This window comes from Physella acuta, unplaced genomic scaffold (genome assembly GCF_028476545.2).
Source record: "Physella acuta isolate Inbredline_101_S28 unplaced genomic scaffold, ASM2847654v3 ptg000046l, whole genome shotgun sequence".
In the NCBI taxonomy this organism is placed as follows: Eukaryota; Metazoa; Mollusca; class Gastropoda; family Physidae; genus Physella; species Physella acuta.
Window position 1 is genome coordinate 168,451 of NW_026731566.1, and position 24,826 is coordinate 193,276.

Genomic DNA, 24,826 nt, shown 5'->3' on the forward strand with positions numbered 1-24,826 from the left:
GACGCGATAGCTTTTAAATAGATTTGGAACAAAAAAAACGTTTATAATAATAAACTTGAAATGATATATTTTTGCATTGTCATTAGAGACGAATGCATGTAGAAAATTTGAACGAAATAGCCGCAATAGACTATCTGTATGGAAAAGCTTATGTAATTTACTACAGGTCGCAAAGTGAATTTCCCGTTAGCTCACGTTTATAATTCCCTATTACTAATTTTGAAACCGAAACCTTTAGCATGTTGAAACGAGAAACTATTGAGGAAACTACAGCCTACTTTATTTCTACATTCATTTTATAGGGTGAAAAAGTCAAGAAGGTGATATTATTTTCAGTGACATAATCAATGGCTTGGTTTTAAAACTAATATGACAACAACATTGTTCTTTTTAACTTCGTACAAATAGCACAAGACTAATAACACAGACGCAGCCTAGGCTGTCAAGTAAGACTTATTTTTAACCCTAATGTTAAAATAACATTTCTCTTTCTCTAACGTTTTCCACGGTACATAACACACACACAGACGCACTCATACACACACACATATATATACACACACACACACACATATATATATATATATATATATATATATATATATATATATATATATATATATATATATATGTGTGTGTGTGTGTGTGTGTATGTGTTTGTGTGTGCCTGTGTTGATGTCCATGTCCGTGTGTAGGTGTGTTGGTGTATGGGTGTGTAATTGTATGTACATTTATAGGTGCATATATATTAGTATGGGTATATTTATAGTTGTTGGTGTATGCGTGAATGTGGGTATTGTTTTCTATGCCGGTGCCTGTACCCGTTTATGCGCATGCGCATGTGCATGCTTGGTGTCTTTGTCTTTGTGTCTATGTCCATGTCTTTGTCTCTCTTTAAGTCTCTCTATATATAGATTCATACATGTGTATCTTCAGCTACTTGTTTTGAAGTCAATGATTGACCCTCCTAATTTACTAATGCATATTACATTTACTAAACCATCCATTAGTATACACAGTTGTTAGGTTTATCGGATTTTTAGCGATGCTTTATTTCGCACTGATATTTAATGCACATGTCTATTGCCTGGCTTTGAGATCCCAATTGAATACAATTTCCGATCATCCGGAAATAGTTCCGTACATATTGTTCCTAATCAATCCTATTCATCGTTCGCAGGGAGTTGCAGGTAACATGGAAATCAAAAGTCAGGTGAATCTGGGCAGATCTTTGAATAGTTTCAAACAACGAATGCAAGAATTCCCATGCTCTTTTAACCTGGGTAGTGTAGATGTTAGTGATGTAGCCCAGGCTTGCAAGGCATGCGAAACAGAAGCTGGGAAGACTGGCAAGGTATGCGAAACAGAGGTTGGGAAGAAATGCGAAACAGAGGCTGGGAAGAAATGCGAAACAGAGGCTGGGAAGAAATGCGAAACAGACACGCCCATAATTAAACCCAACACATTTGCCTACCTGAAGATGGATCTAGAAAATGAAATCGATGACGAAGAATTCGAAAACGAGATCTGGAAAAAAAATCTCCAGACTCGAATTTTATTTGAAGTTCATAAAGTTGACGACGCTCATATACAGAACAAGAAGATTTTGGAATAGTTTCCAGAGAATCTTACCGCATTGGCTAATTCAGCTTTTTTATACTTCCATATGGACGAGGTAGATGAATCGTGTAGAGTAAGGGAAAAACTAAAAGAGTGTAAAAAGTTGCCGGGGTATAAGAATATGAAAATTGATGCTCTAATTGAACAAGCTTATGCGTACCGGAAATTCGGTGGTGGGAAAAATCTTCTCAGTTGTATAAAGCTGTTGACATTTGTTTCTTCTGAGACTACTCTTGACGAAAAGATTCAGTTCCAACTAGCTTTGGTTTACAGACGAATCTGCTTGACTAGGGTATCTTGGCAGTATGAAGAATACCCTCAAGGACAAAACTTTGCCGTAGAAGCCGCGACACGTCTTCACTCTCTGGGCACGTCAGCCTCTGATTCGACTATACGCGCCGCAGCCATTGCCGAGCTGGCTTACCTGAGATTTCAAGACAGGTTTAGAGGTACTCGACAGGTGAGTACAGAAATTTGGCGCGACCTGCTGGGTGATATGGCATGGAAGGAGCTTTGTTTTATGGCTTTAAGAATAACAAGTTCCAACGAGAGGGTTTTAAAGATGGTTGGAACAATATTGAAATCAGACCCGAAAACTTTAGATAATGCGCTCGAGTGTTTGAATAGAGCTATCGAAATTAGACCATCCAGTAGAGCGTATCATCATCTGGGTCTCACTTACGTACAAAAGGCGATACGATTTGAGTTCGTTAATCACAACGAACAAATTATCCCACTTCAAAAAGTAGAAACAGATTCGCTTAACCCTGCTGAAAAACGCTTGCAGCGGCTGTTGAAAGTTGCGAGAGAAAAATATTTACCTTTAAACGCAGACAATGAGTTTGCCAAACTTGCAGAAGAGAATCTGCGTATGGCGGTTCAGATGAGTCATAAATTGAACATTAAAGCACATTACGATCTGGTGTTACTGATCGCAAGAAGACAAAACTACACCAAAGCAAAACACACGTGTAAAGAGTTGATAGAATTTTTCAAAATCAGGAACCTCGAGATGGTGCAACAGTTTAGCCGTGTGTATGTTTATGATTTGTATGGAAAAATATGTGCTGTTGCAGCTGAGAAGGCAACGACGGAAGAAGGGAAAAACATTCAAATGGAGGAGAGTGAGGAATACTTAATGGAGGCGGTACGCATAGCCACACATATCGCTACCACAATCCCTGAATTTAAAAACTGTACAACTAACTTGTGGAACTCGTTCAGCAGTCTGAGTATCAGATACGACTTTGAAGCCAGCCCGGCCAGTCAGAGAAAACTTTTCCAGTTGTGTGATTTAGTAAAAGACTACAGAAACTTACCCGAACTGGGTAAGATGATTTCTTTCTTGGAGACGGAGAATTGTAACAAAGAATGCATAGAAATTTATGTTAAGAACATGTTGTCGAAGGATAAATACGACGAGGCGGCTCATTTTTTAGATATGGTGAAAATTCGTTTTGGTGAGAAAAGCGAACTTACATGGCGAACTAGCGACGTTATAAAAAGTGCAATGTTGCACCAAGCTAGGAGATGCTTAAAGATATCTAATGATGGTGTGGATCCTATTTGGTTGAACATAGTGAAAGAGGAATACGCAGACAAGATTTTAGAAGAAAAAAGTCGAAGGCCAGCCAGCTTGCTGTCTAATATTGATTCATGTCTAAAAGTTAAGGATTTTAACACATGGAAGGTTGTGATAGTTGAAGATATCGCTGAAGATTACATACCCATTCGGGGCAGTTGGTCAGATGAGGTGTCGCGTGTTTTGAAAGAGATAATAGAACTCAATTTCGGCATTGCAGCTGATCGTTGTCACGAGATAGGCCAGCCCGGTGAGCAAGTTATGGGTCCTTTACAAAAAGCTATTGTTACCTCCACCGTGACGATATTTGTTATTGACAACCACGTTAATGTACCAGCTACGTGTGTTGAAAGTGAAACTAAATCACAACCGGAAGCGGATGTTTACTCATCACGTGACACACAAGCAGACGAGAGCTACTCAGCTTTATTTAACCATTTCGCGGAATCTGCCGTAGCATCACAATTGGAAGATAACGCGCCTGTACATATTCTAACTGTAATGAAAAATTCGAAAGAAAAGTTACCTTCCTCGCTTTTACATAAGCCAAGGCTAGTTCTGACTAGGGAAGATGTTGACTCATTTTCCCAAGCTTCAAATATTAAACTGGACGATAAAATAGAAATCATCATGAAGATTGTTTGTACAATTGTAAGAGCCAAGTATGTTTCACCTAAAGTTCCAGAACTACATCAAACCACGAGAGCAGAACATGAACTCACGTCAGAGGCGTAGCTAAGGGGTGCAGGTGGGGGTGGCACCCCAGGCGCCAGCCATAGTGGGGCACTAAATAGGGTGGAAAAAATAATTAAAAGCTCATTCTGAGCTACATTACTATCAAAGTAAAGAAAAAAACTAGTACTTGGCTTCCCAGATTAATTTAACTAAGTTAAATCAATTGTGTTACATCAAAATAAAAACTGTTAAGGGAAAGTGACTGGTAAAAGGCGAACCCATCCTTTCCAACTGTGGGAGGGGTGCAAAAGTAATAGGACGCCCAGGGCACAGGATTTGGTGGCTACGCCTCTGACTTAATCGTCAGTTCACAAAAAAATTAGTGAATCGTTCATTGTTTGAAACTGAAGCCGCCCGATTAAAAAAAAATCGTAGATGCCTAGCATTGTAAAATATGTTAAAAACTTTAGTGACTAATGCATTCTTTAAAGAAATTCTTAAAGAAAGCAAATTTGTTTTATTTTACTTTTCAGCGCATGTTAAAATTTTTACAAATTTTCAAATTTTAGTTTTATTTTCTACTTTTTAGTAATTATGAATTTTAAAATTAGTAAGTTGATTTTAAAGCTTTTAAAAAATAGTAGGCCTTTTTTTTATTTCTTTGCATTCAAATGATGAGGAAATCTTTAAAAACTAATTAGAATGAATATGTGAGGCCTTTTTTATTTCTTTGCATTCGAATGATGAAGAATCTTTGAAAACTAATTAGAATCAATATGTGTAGCTCAGTTCATAGCAGTACATTACTTAATTAATTATATTGATTTCTATTTAAAATCACCACTACATTCACACTGTAAGACCTAATGGATTTCATTTTCTCTCAACACCAACTAGGTTGGGCAAATGTTATCTAACGATGATGACAGGACCTAGTCTGTGCCTCAGCCCGGGGGTGGGGCACATACCATACAATGATTCGTATCCAGACCATATTATTTCCCAAAATGTTTTACATTTTTTTTACAACTATATTAAAAAAACCTTTTTGACGTCAATGACTACATTAGTGCTTGGTATTCCTGGCATTACTATCTTTAGATTTACATAAAACAACTAAACTTGAGTTGATTATTCTAAGTGCTGACTCACACACATCGCCCACGATGTACTGTATGCTGCAGAGGCGGGTGAAATTGTAGGTGAAACGAGTCTTCTCCCCCACCCCTTCCTCTCTCTCTCAACCACGCGAGTTCCATAACTGTCTGATTACAGTAAGTCTATGAGGTAAGTAAGTCTAGCACCGGTGGAGTGAGTGTGGGGTGGAGTAGGGTAGTGGTTAAGCCCATTTCTTAGATTTATCATGACGTCAAAAGACCAGACAATGTCTTATAGAAAGACGTCAATGTACGTCCACTATGGAAAAGTAAATTGGGAAATAAAACATGGCGAATTGTCAATCAAAAAAATTGGACACATTGGAAACTTGACAAATTGGTAACTAGACAAATTGGTAACTTGATAAATTGGTAGATTGACAAATTGGAAACTTGATAAATTGGTAACCTGACAAATTGGTAGATTGACAAATTGGAAACTTGATAAATTGGTAACTTGACAAATTGGTAGATTGACAAATTGGAAACTTGACAAATTGGAAACTTGACAAATTGGAAACTTGACAAATCGGTAGATTAACAAATTGGAAACTTGACAGATAGGTTACTTGACACATTGGTAACTTGACAAATTGATTACTTGAGAAATTGGTCACTAGACACATTTGTAACTTGACAAATTGGTAGATTGACAAATTGGAAACTTGACAAATTGGAAACTTGATAAATTGGTAACCTGACAAATTGGTAGATTGACAAATTGGAAACTTGATAAATTGGTAACTTGACAAATTGGTAGATTGACAAATTGGAAACTTGACAAATTGGAAACTTGACAAATTGGAAACTTGACAAATCGGTAGATTAACAAATTGGAAACTTGACAGATAGGTTACTTGACACATTGGTAACTTGACAAATTGATTACTTGAGAAATTGGTCACTAGACACATTTGTAACTTGACAAATTGGAAACTTGACTAATTGCTACCTTGAAAGAGGGACCAGTAATTTGACAAATGAAAGACATAAGTAAATCGACAAAACACAAGCATCAGTATAAGATGTTGGAAAGTCATGTATCTTATTTGTTCTTATTTGTATTTTAGCAGGGATTTCCTCTAACACAATTAAGTGTTACGTTTCAACTTGTTGTGCGTCATATGGCCTGTCGTCTTTCAGTATGCTTCCATTTCTCCAGCGAAGAACAATTTGCAATGCAGCAGTTGTTTCATTTTGGAGTTTCCTCACCTAGTTGGGTTGCTGTCCCTAGCTAACGGGCCTCATCTGCCCGAGGTCCGAACTCGAGACTTTAGCAGTTAGCAATAACATGCTTTCCCGCTCGACCACACTATTCGCAAAACTCTTCTTAATAAACAAACCAACACAGGATCTGTCAATGTTTCCATACTAGTCACACACCAAAATAATCTATCAAAGCCTGAACGTATGACATTGATCTAAGAAGCTCAATATTCTCACCAAACAATCAATAAAAACAAACATAAATCAATAATGCCGATCTAACCACGAACGCTTTGATTTTTTTTCTAATGCCAATCGATTGACATTCACTGTCGATTCCCCCCCCCCCCAATAGAAGTCTTTCATTGGTCTCGGCTGGGGTTAATCTTGTGGAATCTTAATATTGTTTTCTAACCGGAGTTTATGAATAGGAAATGGCGGTTTCTCTCGTGAGGCTTCTGGGTAATTGAAGCTTCCGGTTGAACAAGATCTGACGGTAAAAGTACACAATAAGGGACAGCACTCTAGAATAGGGACATTTTTATAATAAAACCTCAATTTAGAATGGAGGTTCTTTGAATGTTTTAGAATTAAGTTGGGTGGTTTTTGAATATAGACATTTGGTTGAATTTAAAGAATTTAACTTTGTTTTTGAAATTCAGAAATTTGTAAGAAAGAAGATGTTAATAATTGGAAGAAGATTAAAATCCCCCTCCCCTTACAATTCAGCGGGTGTATGGTGAAGTGGATTTTGAAGTGTATTATGAAGTGGTCTGTAGGCATTAGAGAGAGAGAGAGAGAGAGAGAGAGAGAGAGAGAGAGAGAGAAATAGATTCTATAGGAGAATGGAATTTAAGGTAGAAATGATAAGGACATTTATGTGTAAATAAGTGAGTTTGGTGGACATAAATTGTTGAGGATGTAAAGTTGGTGGATGTAAAGTTGGTAGGTGTAAAGTTGGTAGGTGTAAAGTTGGTAGGTGTAAAGTTGGTAGGTGTAAAGTTGGTAGGTGTAAAGTTGGTAGGTGTAAAGCTAGTGGATGTAATGTTGGTGAATGTAAAGTAGTTGGTGGATGCAGAGGCGTAGCGAGGGGGGGGGGGGGGCGGGGGGGTGCGGACCGCACCGGGTGACACCATTTAGGGGGGTGACACCAAGGCAAAAAATAGCAAAATATATAGAGAAAAACTTGAGGGGGGGGGGGGTGCAAATCGAAAGTTTGAGGGGGGGGGGGGTGCAAATTGAAAACTTGAGGGGGGTGCAAATCGAAAGTTTGAGGAGGGTGCAAATCGAAAACTTGAGGGGGGAGGGTGCAAATCGAAAACTTGAGGGGGGTGGGGTGTAAATCGAAAATTTGTCCCCGGGAAGGGTCGCTACGCCTCTGGGGGGTGACACCATTAAGTGCCGCACCGGGTGATACCCGACCTCGCTACGCCACTGGGTGGATGCAAATTTTAGATGGATGTAAAGATTTTGGTGGATGTTAAAACGTTGGTGAATGTTAAGTTGTTTCTGTATGTAAAGACATTAGCAAATGTAAAGTTATTGGTTGGTGCAAAGTTGTTGTAAAAGTATATAATTTCCATACACATTCTATTTAGTTCGAGCCTCTGCTAATTGGCGATAAGTCCGTATTATAGTGGGCTTTTTTAAAAAAAATATTGGGTATCCGGGGATAAAAGTTTATTTTTATGACAAACACAGTGATTACTTATATCTACATTTTTTAAAGTTATATATTGCATACTGCATGTGTTTTTTTTAAATATATTGTACACTGTTGTTTAATTTTTCATGGCATTTTCTAGCACTCGCATACATTCCCCGGTCTGGAGGCCGCTACTTGAATGTACTATGACGATAGATGACACCATAACATCTTCCTCACAAAAGCATCCCCCCCCCCCAGATTACTATCACCACCAGTGCAGGCTAAAAAGCTAGTGTACGTCTGAGCAAAGACTATGATGAGATAACGACGTTGGCCTAGTGTTTGTTTACATAATCCTCAGGGGCGGATCCGGTGGCCCAGACTGGACAATGCTGAAAGAAAATACATCCCCACGGGGAGAGTGCCAAATAAACATTCAACGGGGGGGGGGGGGGGTCGCTAAAAGAAAGCCGCTTACTTATTTCGTTACTTGGCTTAACCCATATATTTATGTAGCCAACGAAACCTTACCCTTAATAAAAGATACAGCAATAAGGCCTAATTGACCTTCGGAATAAGCATATATATATATATATATATATATATATATATATATATATATATATATATATATATATATATATATATATATATATATATATATATATATATATATATATATATATATATATATATATATATATATATATATATAACGCAGTTAAAATTCATATTAAACTTAGCTATATTATAATGCATGCTATTTTATGTTTCTCTTTATTTCTGCATCAGCAACTTGGCAAAGTGTAGGTATCAATTAAAACTAAGTTAAAGATAACAGAAAAGATAAAGATTTTTGGAAGAAGCATCAATAGCATTTGTTACAAAATCGACCCAAATTCTTCACATTTTTCAATCCGTGGGAATTTATTTTAAAAAAACTACGCGAGCATTTGAAATGTTTATGTTATCGCAGTAAATATGATAAAATACTAAACGAAACAAAGACAATTTTGTGTGTGTGTGTAAAGAATGATTTTAAAATGCGTGCACGTGAAGTGGTGTCAGTGTGATGAAACAAAATGTGTACTCACAGCTCCAGAAGGTTCGGCATGTGCGCCAGGTCTGAGACATTCAAGCTGCGAATTTTTGTCTTGCTCAGGTCTCTGTGGGAGAGAAAAGAAATATATTTGTAAGTACTCACGTTTGTATGGAGGTGCGTGGTGCATAGGGTAATAAAGACAGGAGGAGGGAGAGGGGGGGAGAACTGAGGGAGAATGAGTTGGTGGGAGAGGAGATGTAGGGATAGAGGGAGGGGGAAGAGATGGATGAAAAGAGATGAAGAGAGAGACTGGGAATTGAATAGGGTATGGAGAGAGATGGAGAGAGATGAAGAGAGAGAGGGAGGGGGGAGATGAAGAGAGAGAGGGAGGGGGAAGATGAAGAGAGAGAGGGGGAGGGAGAGAGATGAAGGGAGTGTGACCTACTTAGGTCGAGTCAGGTTCCATTTTTATTTTGACATTGTATAATACCTTATAGGGAGTGATGGTGTAACTCCTGGGGTTTTTCCACTGTCTTACCAAGGGTGTCTAAGACGTAGAAATTTTCCATTAAGATCTGATTGAATGATTCTGATCATATGACCCTCCCAACCAATGGCTACATGAGTTGAGGATGACCTCCCCTGTGGCAGAAGTCTTTAACTGCACCGCACGCTCGCCACACGTGGCAGTTTACCTTGATCAGGCCGTCTACCTTGATCAAACGGTCTATTAAGACCATTGCCGTCCATATTGTCCGGCAATAGATTCTGACCATTTGAACGTGAGAGAACTTAAGTCCTGTGTGTGCTATGCTTTCTTAAGTTGATTTAGTCTTCTAGTATAATATTACTTGTCGCCAAGTAATTCTTGAAGCTATAGCAGTGTTGTGTGGCCTGTGGCTATTTTTAGACAGTGTAGAAATCTGTGATAGTGTTTTTTCTTACATTTTGTAAGTTGGGTTTTGATATTTTATACATTAAATATTTTATCTAGTTTAACCTTGTGTTCTGCCACAACTGTGTTCGCTTATTAAAGGTTGTATGCAGATTGGATGAGTGTTAATTTCAATAGTATCACTAGTTTTCCCTAGACATCGAATTCGAGCCCTAGTGTGTCATTGTGTTAGTGTTCATCCATTTAGGCTGTAAGGCATTTGCATATAACCCCGAAAAAAGAATCCGGGGACGTTCACCTTCTATCTGGCTGATAGATAGGTAAACGTTACAAAGTGGGGGCTCGCCGAGATTTAATCTGTCGTTCCAGTTGTTGGTTATATCAGTAAGCACTAAGTTTAGTTTGATTTAGTTGTTTTTCTTATCCAGTGTAGCGCCGTGTTCTTACAACGCGCGCAAGCATAGAATTATCTAGGTCAATTGTCAGACGTGCCACGTCCTAGATTGAAGAGGTCAAGTACACGGCCCAACGCACCGTGTTAAGTTAGTGCATCTAGGTTTGTTGTGATTTTGAAAGTTAGTGAAATGGAATCTTTTTTGGCTAATCCCACTGTTGAAGATGTAGAAAAGTTGAGTAGAAAAGTTTTGGTTAGTGTTGTTAAGGAATTGAAATTGGATTATTCTGTTACGCAGAAGTCAGAAGTGTTGAGAGATAAAATTGTTGTTCATTTTATTAATGAAGGTGTATTTGATGAAAGTTTGTTGGCGGATGTGTTACTCCGCGAGGAGAAAACTCTAGAGAAGGTAGAATTAGAAGCTAGAATTGCTTTAGAGAAGGAGAAAGTTGCTTTAGAGAAGGCTTTAAAAGAAAAGGAGTTTGAAACTAAAAGTGCTTTAGAGAAGGAGAAAGTTGCTTTAGAGAAACAGGAGTTAGAGGCTAAAATTGCTTTAGATAAGAGGAGGTTGGAATTAGAGTTTGGTCAAGTTAGTGATGTCACTTCTCTGGTAGATCCAAAAAAGTTGTCGGTGGGGCAAGTGATTGCCAAATTTGGGAAATTAGTTCCTAAATTTGATGAAACAGATTTGGTCGTTTTCTTTAACTCATTTGAGAGTTTAGCGAAGACATGTGAATGGCCCGAAACTTCCATTACTGCTTTATTGAGCTCGGTCCTTACTGGGAAAGCTGCAAAAACATACCAGGCACTCTCTCACGACGTTCAAAATAACTATAGTTTGGTCAAGACTGCCATTTTGAAGGTCTACGCACTGACGCCCGAGGCCTATCGGACAAAATTCCGAACACTCCGCAAGTTACCCACTCAATCATATGTGGAATTTCTCTTTGAAAAGGAGAAAATATTCTCAAGGTGGCTACACTCTGAGGAAGTTTCTGAGTTTGAGAAACTCAGGTCACTTATCCTAAGGGAAGAATTCCTAACGTCCCTGCCTGAAGAGATACGACTACACATACTGGATAACAAGATAATTGACGTCCAGAAGGCTGCTGAGTCGGCTGACACATATATGTTGGTGCATAAGAAACCACCAGTGTCAGGAAACCGCCTCAACCCCGTGCTTCCCCTTTTTGGCAGCAATCCTCCTGTTGGCCAACACGTGAAGGCATTACAGTCCAGAGAGAATCCAAGATCAACTCTCAATCGTCGAGCAGTATGCCAGTTCTGCAAAAGACCTGGTCATCTTGTCAAGGACTGTTACAAACGTCGTCAATATAACAGAGAGGTGGTGCGTACTTCTGCGCACTATGCTCTATCCCCTCAAGCTGCCGGTTCAAATATGAACTCTAGAATTCCAAGGGACGCTAACCCTAAGTGTCCGCAAGAAGGCAGTCAAATTTCCACGCATTATGTGCAGTCACATTTTGACTGTTCTCGCCACCATCCAGTTTCTTCCGAGTCTACCGATCTCGAGGGATCGAGAAAAGTTAACTTTTCATCTTTTATTGCCGAAGCCATCATTAGCAAACCAGGTGATCCGTTGTCTCAGCGGAATATCACCGTCCTAAGAGACACAGGAGCGTCACATTCACTTCTTTTGAAAAGTTCAATGGACATTACACCAGAGACGAACAACGGAAGGATTTCCATTATCCAGGGAGTGGGGACAAAATCTACTGTCGTCCCTCTACACAAGTTTGCCCTGAAACATCATCTCGTCGAAGGTGAAGTCATTTTAGGTGTGATAGATAGTATTCCTGTCCCAGGAGTACACCTACTTCTAGGGAATGACCTTGCGGGAAGCAAAGTATACCCCTGTACGGTTTCAGACCCTTTGTCAACAGTTCCAGATAATGATTATGAACTGTATCCTGCATGTGCGGTGACAAGAAGCCAGACCAAACAATTGGCTGACATAACGTCTGAACCACACCTACCATCATCGTCAAGAAATTCGACTCCCAAACTGGAGTCTATGCTTCCAGAGAACACAAGTCTGGGCTTACCCCTGAGGATATCTCAGGAAGACATCATTAAAGCTCAACAAGTCGACGCGGAACTCAAAGCAACGGTCGAAAAATCTCTATCATCTGACGATGGAGAATATTTCTCCGAGAACGGCCTCTTCTTTCGTCGCGCTATACCAGTGAATGCCTCACCAGCCGAACCATGGTTGGGTAAAAACCAGCTGTGGGTCCCTCCACCTTATCGGCATGAAATACTTAAACTAGCACATGACCATCCAATGTCAGCGCACCCAGGAGTCACTAAAACGACGGCGAAGATCAAAGAGCTGTTCTTTTGGCCCAAAATGAGAAAAGATGTGTCGCGTTACTGCAGAAGTTGCACGAACTGTCAGTTGGCCGGAAAGCCAAACCAGACAATTCCTAAGGCCCCTTTGAGTCCGATTCCTGTATTAGAAGAACCTTTTTCTAAAATCGTCATGGACTGTGTAGGTCCCTTGCCTAAAACCAAGGCGGGCAACGAGTACCTACTTACCTTTATGTGTTCAAGTACCCGTTTTCCCGAGGCGATTCCCTTACGGAACATTAAGGCTAAGACTGTAGTCAGAGCCATGACCCGGTTCTTCACTACCTTTGGATTACCTAGAATCGTGCAAACAGATCAAGGCAGCAACTTCACCAGTCACCATTTTCAGGAAGCACTAGCCAAGCTAGGCGTTACCCACATCACCAGCTCAGCCTACCACCCTCAGTCTCAAGGCGTACTTGAGAGGTTCCACCAAACCCTCAAAACCATGCTAAGAACATTCGCTAATAGTAACACCCAATGGGATGAGACTGTTCCTTGGATTATTTTCGCCGCGAGGGACTGTGTCCAGGACTCTTTAGGCTACTCGCCTTTTCAACTTGTGTTTGGACATTCTGTCCGTGGTCCCCTGAAGCTGATACACGAACGTTGGACAGGTACCGGTGATCATCCTGTGGAAAACTTTGACGATTTTCACGTTCGACTGAAAGCCGTGTGCGAAATGGCTCACAAGAACTTAAGAAAGGCCCAAGTGAGAATGAAAGGACTGTATGATAAGAGTTCTTGTAAACGAACATTCAATCCAGGCGACAAAGTTCTTGTGCTAATGCCTAATCTGAACAATGCGTTATCCTTGAGATATTGTGGACCCTTTACTGTGCATTCAAAATTAAGTGATTTGAACTATGTTGTCAATACGCCCGACAGAAGAAAGAAACAGACAGTGTATCATGTTAACTCACTGAAAAAGTATTATGATAATTGTAACAATGTTCATTCCACAGCTAAAATTACTTTACCTGTATGTTCAAATGTTTCTGATGATGTGATACATGATAAATTGAAACCCCCAAAATTGGTAAATTCTTCCTTTTTAGATAATTTGAATGTCCACCTTATGCATTTGTCCACAGAGGAAAGCCATAAATTGTCTGAAGTTAATTCTACTGTAAACCTTTACAGAAATCACCTTTTATGCAAGTTTTGTAAAGCTTCAATTACCTATTTGGGTTATCAAGTGGGAACGAACCAAGTTCGGCCCATTGAAGCTAAAGTAGATGCTATTGTAAGGTTACCACCTCCCAAAAATTGTAAAGAAATCAAAAAGTTCCTTGGGATGGCTGGTTACTATAGGCGGTTCTGTCAAAACTTTTCAGCTATTGCTGAACCTCTTACTGCATTATTGAAAAAGGGTGTTGAGTTTGAATGGTCAGATAAATGTCAAGAAGCTTTTTTGGCCATTAAGTCATTTCTATCTAATGCTCCTGTTATGGCTGCCCCAGAGTTCAGCAAGCCCTTTAAACTTGCCATTGATGCTAGCAACTTAGCCGTTGGCTCAGTCCTATTTCAAGAAGACAACATGGGAATTGACCATCCCATTGCCTTTTTTTCCAGGAAGTTAAATGAGAACCAAAAGAATTACTCTACTATTGAAAAAGAAGCTTTAGCTTTGGTTTTGTCATTACAACATTTTGAAGTCTATGTCTCTTCTTCAATCAATCCAGTCAGAGTGTTTTCTGACCATGATCCCCTGAAATTTACCTCTAAGTTAGGACAGACAAATCAAAGAATATTGAGATGGTGCTTATATTTCCAAAATTTTAATCTGGAAGTTTCACACATTAAGGGTAGTGATAATGTTGTGGCTGATTGTTTGTCAAGGATGTAAAATCTTATTGTACACATTGATCATGGGACATGTTTTGTGGTTCATTAAGACCATACACAAGTGTTGTGTTTTAACATGGAAATGAGTGGTATGAGTTTTGAATTTTTTCAAACTTCCAATACTGTTGAATATTTTGTTTATTTTCAGGTGAACCTTAATTAAAGGTGGTTTTTGATTATATGTAATCTTTTATAATAATATGTCTCATATGACTCAGTTGATATTGTAGCTAGTCATTGAAATACAGGTCTTACCCTGGCGGGTTTACCACTTTTAATATCCTCATGGAAATATTGTAATACCCTTTTTTGAGGGATTTTGATGTATAATTACTTTTTGAAGGGTTACTCCCCTTTCACCAATTGTAAAAGTTTGAGTTACTTCCCTTTTATGTTTAGGGATATTGTCATCTGGTATTAAGATTTTGATTGACTACATTTGTAAAACATTTTTTTTTATTTCATTGCCAGATTGGTTCCTTATGTATGCTTTTGTGGAACCTATCTGTCACTTCCAAAAAGGGAGGGGATGTGACCTACTTAGGTCGAGTCAGGTTCCATTTTTATTTTGACATTGAATAATACCTTATTGGGAGTGATGGTGTAACTCCTGGGGTTTTTCCACTGTCTTACCAAGGGTGTCTAAGACGTAGAAATTTTCCATTAAGATCTGATTGAATGATTCTGATCATATGACCCTCCCAACCAATGGCTACATGAGTTGAGGATGACCTCCCCTGTGGCAGAAGTCTTTAACTGCACCGCACGCTCGCCACACGTGGCAGTTTACCTTGATCAGGCCGTCTACCTTGATCAAACGGTCTATTAAGACCATTGCCGTCCATATTGTCCGGCAATAGATTCTGACCATTTGAACGTGAGAGAACTTAAGTCCTGTGTGTGCTATGCTTTCTTAAGTTGATTTAGTCTTCTAGTATAATATTACTTGTCGCCAAGTAATTCTTGAAGCTATAGCAGTGTTGTGTGGCCTGTGGCTATTTTTAGACAGTGTAGAAATCTGTGATAGTGTTTTTTCTTACATTTTGTAAGTTGGGTTTTGATATTTTATACATTAAATATTTTATCTAGTTTAACCTTGTGTTCTGCCACAACTGTGTTCGCTTATTAAAGGTTGTATGCAGATTGGATGAGTGTTAATTTCAATAGTATCACTAGTTTTCCCTAGACATCGAATTCGAGCCCTAGTGTGTCATTGTGTTAGTGTTCATCCATTTAGGCTGTAAGGCATTTGCATATAACCCCGAAAAAAGAATCCGGGGACGTTCACCTTCTATCTGGCTGATAGATAGGTAAACGTTACAGGAGGATGGGGGGAGAGAAACGAAAAGATGGAGAGATAAAAATAGGTAGGGAAATGGAGAGAGATGAAGAAAGAAAGAGATGGATGGAGAGTGTCTGTGAGAGAGAGAGAGGGGGAAGAAGAAAGAGGGATAGAGGATGGGAGGAAGAGAAATGAATGAGAGTGTGTTGGAAAGAGTGATTTGTAATGTTAGATGGAGGGGAAGATGATTAGTGAAACAGTGAAAAATGAGGCATAGAAAAGAAAACCTTCGTGGGTAAAAAGAAGATCTAGCGTTTCTAAAGGCTAAGCATGTAAATGTTGAACATATTTTAATTGGCGGACCAGAGGCGTAGCGACCCTTCCCGGCGCCCGGGGACAAACTTTTCAATTTCCACTTCCCTCGAGATTTCCATTTGCACCCCCCCTCAAACTTTCGATTTGCACCCCCTCAACCTTTCTATTTACTTTTCCAACCCATTTTGGCGCCCCCTAAGGTCGGCGCCCGGGGACTTATGTCCCCCCCGCCCCCCCCCCCCCCCCTCGCTACGCTACTTTGGCGGACACCCTCATTGCGGGCAACAAACAAATGTTGCTGCCAAGTTCTCCATCGTAATGGCATTATAGCACGAATCAAACTGGGTATAGGCCTACGTGTGCACTGTATCTGAGTTTCATTACAATCACAGACGGGATGCGGTGTTTGTGAAAGCTATTGTTAGATGTCGGTGAACTGAGTTCATCTTTAAATGATATCTATGTTTTTAAAAAAGAAACTTCCGCTTTTTCCCCCACAGAATATAAAAAAAAAAAAAAACAAAAAAAAAAAAAAAACGCGACATACATTCCAAACAAAGCAACGCGTAAATCCAACCTAATTGTAAAATATTGGCTCGCTTGCCACCTTTGGCCCGCGGGCCGTGAGCTTGTCGAACCCAAGCATAGATTTAAGATTTGTGTGCCCCCCCCCACCACTGTAGCGCTAGTGAATAAAATGTCAACTTATGAATGCACTGATCTGACACCGGCTGGATCGGTTGTTTTTATCTGTCTGTTTGTCTTGTCATAAACATTTGTTGAGTATTTAATGCGGCTTCCGTGGTGTTTTGTTTAATATAGGCAAAGTTCAAGGTTATACTTCAGATACATTGAATATAATAAAAGGCACAATTTATTGCGCCGATACATTCCATTTCTTACCCCAGCCAGTTCTATTCAAGTGTAAATTTGTGAGGGTCGTACCACAAGAAGAATTTACTTTTAAAGCACACATCTAATAGACGAAATAAGCTGTATTATAATCGATAGCTTTACTATTTAAAATTATTGTACTTAAGACAAGTAATGATAATTGAATTATAAACATTAGTACTTATTATATATGTCATTTATGTAAATTGTATATACATAGTCTACACAAATGTATATATGTAGGCCTATATATATATATATATATATATATATATATATATATATATATATATATATATATATATATATATATATATATATATTTATCTATCTTTATATATATATATATATATATATATAATTGGAAAATATTGAATGTTATTCTAATATTTCACATTATTGAGCTGTTTGTTTTATTTATTTTTTAAAGTAATCTTTACATTACGGTTACATAGAGTGTCTTCGCATTGAAGGTTCAGTCCTTCCCTCCTCTAGACAGCTTTCATCCAACCCAACCACCTCCTCCGCACACAAACCCCAACACTAAAAACCGCATCCCTCTATTGACATGAGCTGCTTACGTTAAATGGACGGGGCGACAACTGTGTATTGACCTGTCGACACCAAGGACGGGGGCAAGAAAAAAAAATGGTTTGCTAGAGATTCAGGCACAATTCATCAACCAGAAGCCTTAAGCAGGATGGTGGGGAAAAAAACTAAAAGAAAATACGTCATTTTTATAAGCCATCGCCCCCTACCCCCCCCCCCCCCCCCGGGCGCAAAAAAAAAAAATAAATAAGAGAAAATTTTTAATAGGATTTGGAAAAAAGGGAGACAGCTATGATGCAAAATAAACACCATGTATATTGGTTTTTAAAGCGAATTTTTTTTTTTACGTCAACCGTTCTAACCTTACTGATTTCAGAATTGTGAAACAAAGAATCTACGTGAAGAAACAGTATAAGTTGAAAGGAGCACACTGCTATCAACTTTCCGTTGATGTTCCAATGATCACAATACTATCAACTTTCTGTTTGTCTATGCAAACTACGGCCCGCGGGCCGGATGTGGCCCGCGAAGTCCTCTCATCCGGCCCGCGGAGATCTTTTTGTCCAAGGAAAAATCGTTTGTTGGTGATGGCTGAGGAACTTCGCCCAGAAAAATCAAAGACATGCCTGGAAGAAACTGGCCCCCGAACTGAAGTTTGATTGTTAATGCGGCCCTCGGACTGAAAAGTTTGGAGACCCCTGGTCTATGCTATCAATTTTCTGTTGATCTCCCAGTCATTACAATTATATCAACTTTCTGTTAATCCTCCAATCATTACAATGCTTTCAACATTCTGTTGATATTCAAGTGATCTTAAACCACAGACTGTAAGTTGATCTTCAAGTAAACACAACTTGAGGTGACCTTTAAGTCTGGCTGCAAAGTTAATAGGTAATTAAGGACCGAATTTCCACCGCATCTATCCATAATGAATCATTATTGCGAAAGCGACTCTAAAATACTTTTACAGACCGATAATCTACCACTAGCAAAAATGAAAATGTTCTTAATCTAATGAGTTCTATTTTAAAGCTGCACTTTAAAAAAGTATTTAATTTTAACTCTACAAAATCTCCCTAGACTAGCTGAAATGTTTTAAAAACAAAAGATGCAGATTCCACAAATATACGTGCCTACAACATAAATAATAAATAACTTTGCGACACTTTAAAAATAAACCGGGGGTGATCTCCCCTAAACTTTCTCGTATATTCATATATAGCAAAAATGTTTTGGGCTAGGCCCTAAAGAAATATAAACTTTTGGGACAAATCCGATAATTTTGTTTTAAAGAATACACATGTAGACGAAAAGTTCTTACATCATGCGGCTTTAATCAGTATGATATAAAGTTTAGGCCGAGAAAATCGTATTGTATACATTTCTCGTAGACAAATTAATTGCACACCAAGTGTGGAACGCCAAATAAAAAAGTGCATAATAGTGCGCAATATTATTAGTACTTTAAAAATTTACATTTGTTTTTTGAGAAATCGGAAGCAGCGTAAATTACTACTTCCGGTCAATGGAAATTACTCAAAATTTAACAGAAGGTAGAGAATTAGATCTTTTACTTACATGTGAAATTTCATTGATCTATCTGAAATAGTACTCAAGTTATAGGCTTTTGAAAAATTCAAAGTAGGAAAAGTACCACTTCCGGTTATCGGAAATCGCTCAAAAGTTGATACGGATCTACGATTTTGATAAAATACTTATATATGAAATTTCATCAACCTAGCTGTAACGGTACTCAAGTTATCGTGTTTACACACGGACACACAGACAGACAGACACACAGACAGACACACAGACATACGGACAAGATTGCAAAATTATGTTTCTCCGTATCAGTGAGGTGTAAAACATCGAGATTTGTAAAAATCTCGATTTTTTTTTGCACGATTACAAGACTTTCTCTATACTTCGTATATACGAGAAAGTAAAAATGAACGGCGTATTAGTAAATAACGAGTATACAAGTTTTATATTAAAATGAAACCAGGTATTTAATTTGTAAAGTAATGTCATGGTGACTGCTCTAACAAAATTAAAACTTGAACTCAAAATCTTTTTCACTTTAATTTTGAGTCGACCAAAACCGACGGAGTTGCGTCCCCTGACAGTAACCAAAGTAACGAAAACAAAATTCTGAGCGACCTATAAATTATGCACGCTCAGTTCTAAAAGAGAAAAAAAAAATCAATTGCTGGGGAGACCAAAGATTTTAAAAAACGTTTTTTTATGACGTGGTTAGCTGTAACGGGGACAATCGTGTAGGCGTTCCGAGGAGATGTGTACTTTAAAGAATATATCATAGCTGTCAGTAGCCTGCTTGTGTTAGCAATTCTACGGAATTATACTGACGTGAATATGATCACATGATGGCCAGATATCGTACAGAGTTGGACTAGAAGATGGCCAAATTATGGATAGACGTCCATTTACATGACCAGTCGACCAGACGATTTCCATATTATGGCCATAACATGTCCAGATTATGACAGGAATATGTCCATAAGAGGGAATGTGCCGATTTAAAGCTATACATTTCACATGAAGAAATCAATGGAAATAATTAAGTAGGGGGACTGTCAATAAAAAACTTAAAATAATATACAGACTTTTATATAGATGTTATATATATATATATATATATATATATATATATATATATATATATATATATATATATATATAGTTTTATATCAGATATTGCAGGGTGGAACAGAGCAGCCCATTTAAGTGTCTGTAGTGTACATCAACCTTACCCAACACTATTGGGGATTCCCGTTGTGTGAATAGAAAATCTAGTGTTAGTCAATAGTTACATTTGTGTGTGTGTCTTGCATAAATTAATGCAATTCTAATTAAATCGGTGCTATGCGAGTCAGATAACAATACCACACAGACCACTTAGGTCTTGTTAGTGAACACAGATCAAATAAACATTCACAGATGATACACGGGAATACAATCCAAAATATGAAAAGATATATCAATGAGGCAATTTCTTTCCTTACGGGGTCAGATAAATGAATATGTTAAGTTTCTTGGATTAAATTAATAAAATGTTTCTTTCAATTTAAAAAACAAACAAAACTATATGCCATTTTTTTTGTCTTTGTGTTAAATGCATTACAAAATTGTCCTTAGGCAACATATTAAAGGGAGGCTACTCCGTGCATCTGCCGCTGTCATACAGTGAATACGCGTTGAGTTACTGGTATTGATCGCCTCCCTTTGAAAGTGGAGTAATTTTTTTTTTCCAGTGCGAGGCTAAGTTAACGGGTAAGGTAATGAAAGGGCAAATAACTCAATTATTCTGACCCTTGGGGACCAGGAGCTGGAGAGAGAAAGAGTGTGAGTTTCTGAAGAAAGAATCAAAACGGATAAACAATGGTCCTTTTCATGTCATCTCTGAGCCATGTAAATCAAATTAAAAATTCAAACATTCAGTTATTAAAAAAAAAACATTTCTGGAATATATATATATATATATATATATATATATATATATATATATATATATATATATACATTACATATATATATTACATATATATGTATATTACATATATATGTATATTACATATATATGTATATTACATATATATGTATATTACATATATATGTATATTACATATATATGTATATTACATATATATGTATATTACATATATATGTATATTACATATGTATGTATATTACATATATATGTATATCCACACACACACACATATATATATATATATATATATATATATATATATATATATATATATATATATATATATATATATATATATATATATATATATATATATATATATATATATATATATATATTTGGGGCAGTTGTGTAAAATATTTTGGTTATTTACGTTTCTGAATTTCCCAATCTTGAATATCATTTTTTTTTTAATTTCTATTACTTTAAACAAGTATTATTTGTCATCAATAAAAAAAAAACGAGAGTCCCTCAACGAGCGATTCGTCTGGATTATATTTCGCTGCTATTGATGACAGAGATCAATTACAATTCAAAAAGTTAACACCTGCCATTTAGAAATCAATTTTTTTTTCTGTGTGCCTTATCAATCTTTCTGTGTATGTAATTTTATATATTCAGTTAGAAGAAAAGAATTCGGAAGTAGATTTTTTTAAGGAAGACGGATTGCGTTAGGGGAAATGTTCGTGTGAAAATTATAAGATTAGTGTTTGGGGAGTGGGTATAAGGGAGGTTAAGAGAGGGTGTTAGGTTGTGTGAGAAGGTGTCAGGGTGTTAAGACAAGGTGATGGAGAGGGTTAAGTTGTGAGGCAGGGTGTTAGGGTGTGTTGGAATGTGTTGGGGTGTGTTTTAAGGAAGGTGTTTTGAGGGTGGTAGATTGTGAGGGAAATCGTTAAGGTATATGGAAAGGTGTTAGGGTGTTTGTCTAGGTGTTAGGAAAGGTGTTACGAAAGGTATGTGTGACGGTATTAGTTTGTGTGTCTAAGTGTTAGGAAAGGTGTTAGGGAAGGTGTTACGAAGGGTATGTGGAAAGGTGTTAAGGTGTTAGGAAAGTTGTAGAGGTGTCACGGAAGGTACCTTGATGAGTGCGTGACGTCATTTAAGGACAACCAACCTCAGCCCCGAAAAAAACCAACCCGACCTATTTTTCCTACCTTCCAACCCGCTGTCATGCTTATCTCTATGCTGGCATAGGACTATGCTTGTTTATGTATCGGTTCCTCGGTCATCAATATCGCCTCATTACTGTAATTACGTCGTCTCGTCCAGGTATCGTAGTACAAGGACCGTAACTCAACCGTGCTGCGTTGACTCAAGAGCAGACAATCCAGGGTAAAATTACAAGAGTTATCGTAATTAGAAACTTATCCTTTTCACTCAAAATTTTTCTTCTTTGTGGTTTTCTTCTTTCTTTATTTTGACAGTATTAAAAAAAGTAAGCGTCGTCCATAAGTTAGGTCACCCATCGTCACTGATCGTTAAAAAATCGAATCATCCCACATTGACTTCAAGGTTAAAGCTCCTCGCCCCCTAAATGATATATTCTTGATGTGAAAGATTTCCATTTAAAAATTAATCCTAGTGTAAATCGAGCAGGACATATAAATAGTTAAAAAATAATAGTTACGGTTAATAGTCTGCTAGCTAGATTGATTTTTTAGAAGTTTTCATTTATTACATTTACTGCAAATGTAACGAACTCAATTCGAACATTTTCTACCGTGATAACTTTTATTAATGACAAAAAATGATATACAATGGATTAAATACTTTTTTCAAAAAGTGTGACGTCATAGTACCTCTCCCCCCCCCCCCCCCGACCCAAATTAATGGTCAAACAAGATGTGTGCCATCATTTATAAACGACTCCCTCACCCAAAGTAGTAGATTTTACAAAACACCCAAGGCCAACATTATACATCAGGCCCAAGGCCAACATTATACATCAGGCCCAAGGCCAACATTATACATCAGGCACAAGGCCAACATTATACATCAGGCCCAAGGCCAACATTATACATCAGGCCCAAGGCCAACATTATACATCAGGCACAAGGCCAACATTATACATCAGGCCCAAGGCCAACATTATACATCAGGCACAAGGCCAACATTATATACTAGGCCCAAGGCCAACATTATACATCAGGCACAAGGCCAACATTATACACCAGGCACAAGGCCAACATTTTACATCAGGCCCAAGGCCAACATTATACACCAGGCCCAAGGCCAACATTATACATCAGGCACAAGGCCAACATTATACACCAGGCCCAAGGCCAACATTATACACCAGGCACAAGGCCAACATTATACATCAGGCACAAGGCCAACATTATACACCAGGCCCAAGGCCAACATTATACATCAGGCACAAGGCCAACATTATACACCAGGCACAAGGCCAACATTATACATCAGGCACAAGGCCAACATTATACATAAGGCCCAAGGCCAACATTATACACCAGGCCCAAGGCCAACATTAAACACAGGCCAAGGCCAACATTATACTCCAGGCACAAGGCCAACATTATACACCAGGCCCAAGGCCAACATTATACATCAGGCACAAGGCCAACATTATACATCAGGCACAAGGCCAACATTATACACCAGGCCCAAGGCCAACATTATACATCAGGCACAAGGCCAACATTATACACCAGGCACAAGGCCAACATTATACATCAGGCACAAGGCCAACATTATACATAAGGCCCAAGGCCAACATTATACACCAGGCCCAAGGCCAACATTATACACAGGCCAAGGCCAACATTATACTCCAGGCACAAGGCCAACATTATACACAGGCCAAGGCCAACATTATACTCCAGTTTAGCAAAAATAAATTCCTTTAACGTGGGATTAAAAAAAACAAGTTTTTTTTTCCTGAGCAGCACTTAGCTGATGTGACACACTGTTTTTTTTTAATAATAAAAATTAAACTCTATTTACACTCAAGACAGCCCGAAGGCTTTTAATTATTAAACAAAATATAAACAAACATTGGGAATTTCAGAATCAACGCCTACTCGAGACAAAATATATAGACCACATACGTTGCATGGCATTCTAGACAAGACGTCACAAAGTTTGAGTGTGAGGGGAGGGGGGGGGAATAAAAGACACACATTAATATAACCACATTTACTGCTGACGATTAATGTTTTATTCGATTAAATTGCAGTTACAAGGGGACGCAATCAGACAAGGGAATGATGGTGACACATTTATTGTTAATTTAATTTATCAATTAAATTAAGTTAATCACGTCATCCCACAATACTTGAGTCCTTGTATTAAAAGGAGATACCCAATTACAAATGATATATATATATATGTGCAAATATGTATGTTATATATATGTATATATATATATGTTATGTATATATATATATGTATGTATATATATATATATATATATATATATATATATATATATATATATATATATATATATATATATATATATATATATATGTTATGTATATATATATATACATGTGTGTGTGTTATATATATATATATATATATGTTTTTTTATATATATGAGTGCTTGCACGCGCGACACCTGACGTATAGACCATACGGCATTATGGATGGACATCAAATTCTATAACACTTTAACAGCACCACACCCTGTTCTAGTCTCTGAGAGTGTAGCTTGTTTGACTTATCTAAGATGACGCAGGGTACAAACTGTGTGGGGTTGGAAGAGACATGATGAAACATCCCTAAAGTGAAAGCTTATGTGAGGCAATGGCTCTGACCCTCGTATAGACTCAAGAAAGACTCCTTTGACAACAGGCCGAAATAAAAATATTGGTGG

At 37.9% G+C, this 24,826-nt stretch overlaps 1 protein-coding gene across 3 annotated transcripts in view; it reads right to left on the reverse strand.

Annotated features, from left to right (window-relative positions):
- The window catches only part of LOC131944404 (uncharacterized), a 168,141-nt gene that overhangs the window by 29,501 nt on the left and 113,814 nt on the right, over positions 1-24,826 (reverse strand). For all 3 annotated transcript variants that reach the window (XM_059305009.1, XM_059304993.1, XM_059305000.1), the window contains exon 3: positions 8,983-9,054. In XM_059305009.1, the coding sequence (XP_059160992.1) occupies positions 8,983-9,054 (72 nt within the window). The remainder of the gene's footprint in view (positions 1-8,982; positions 9,055-24,826) is intronic.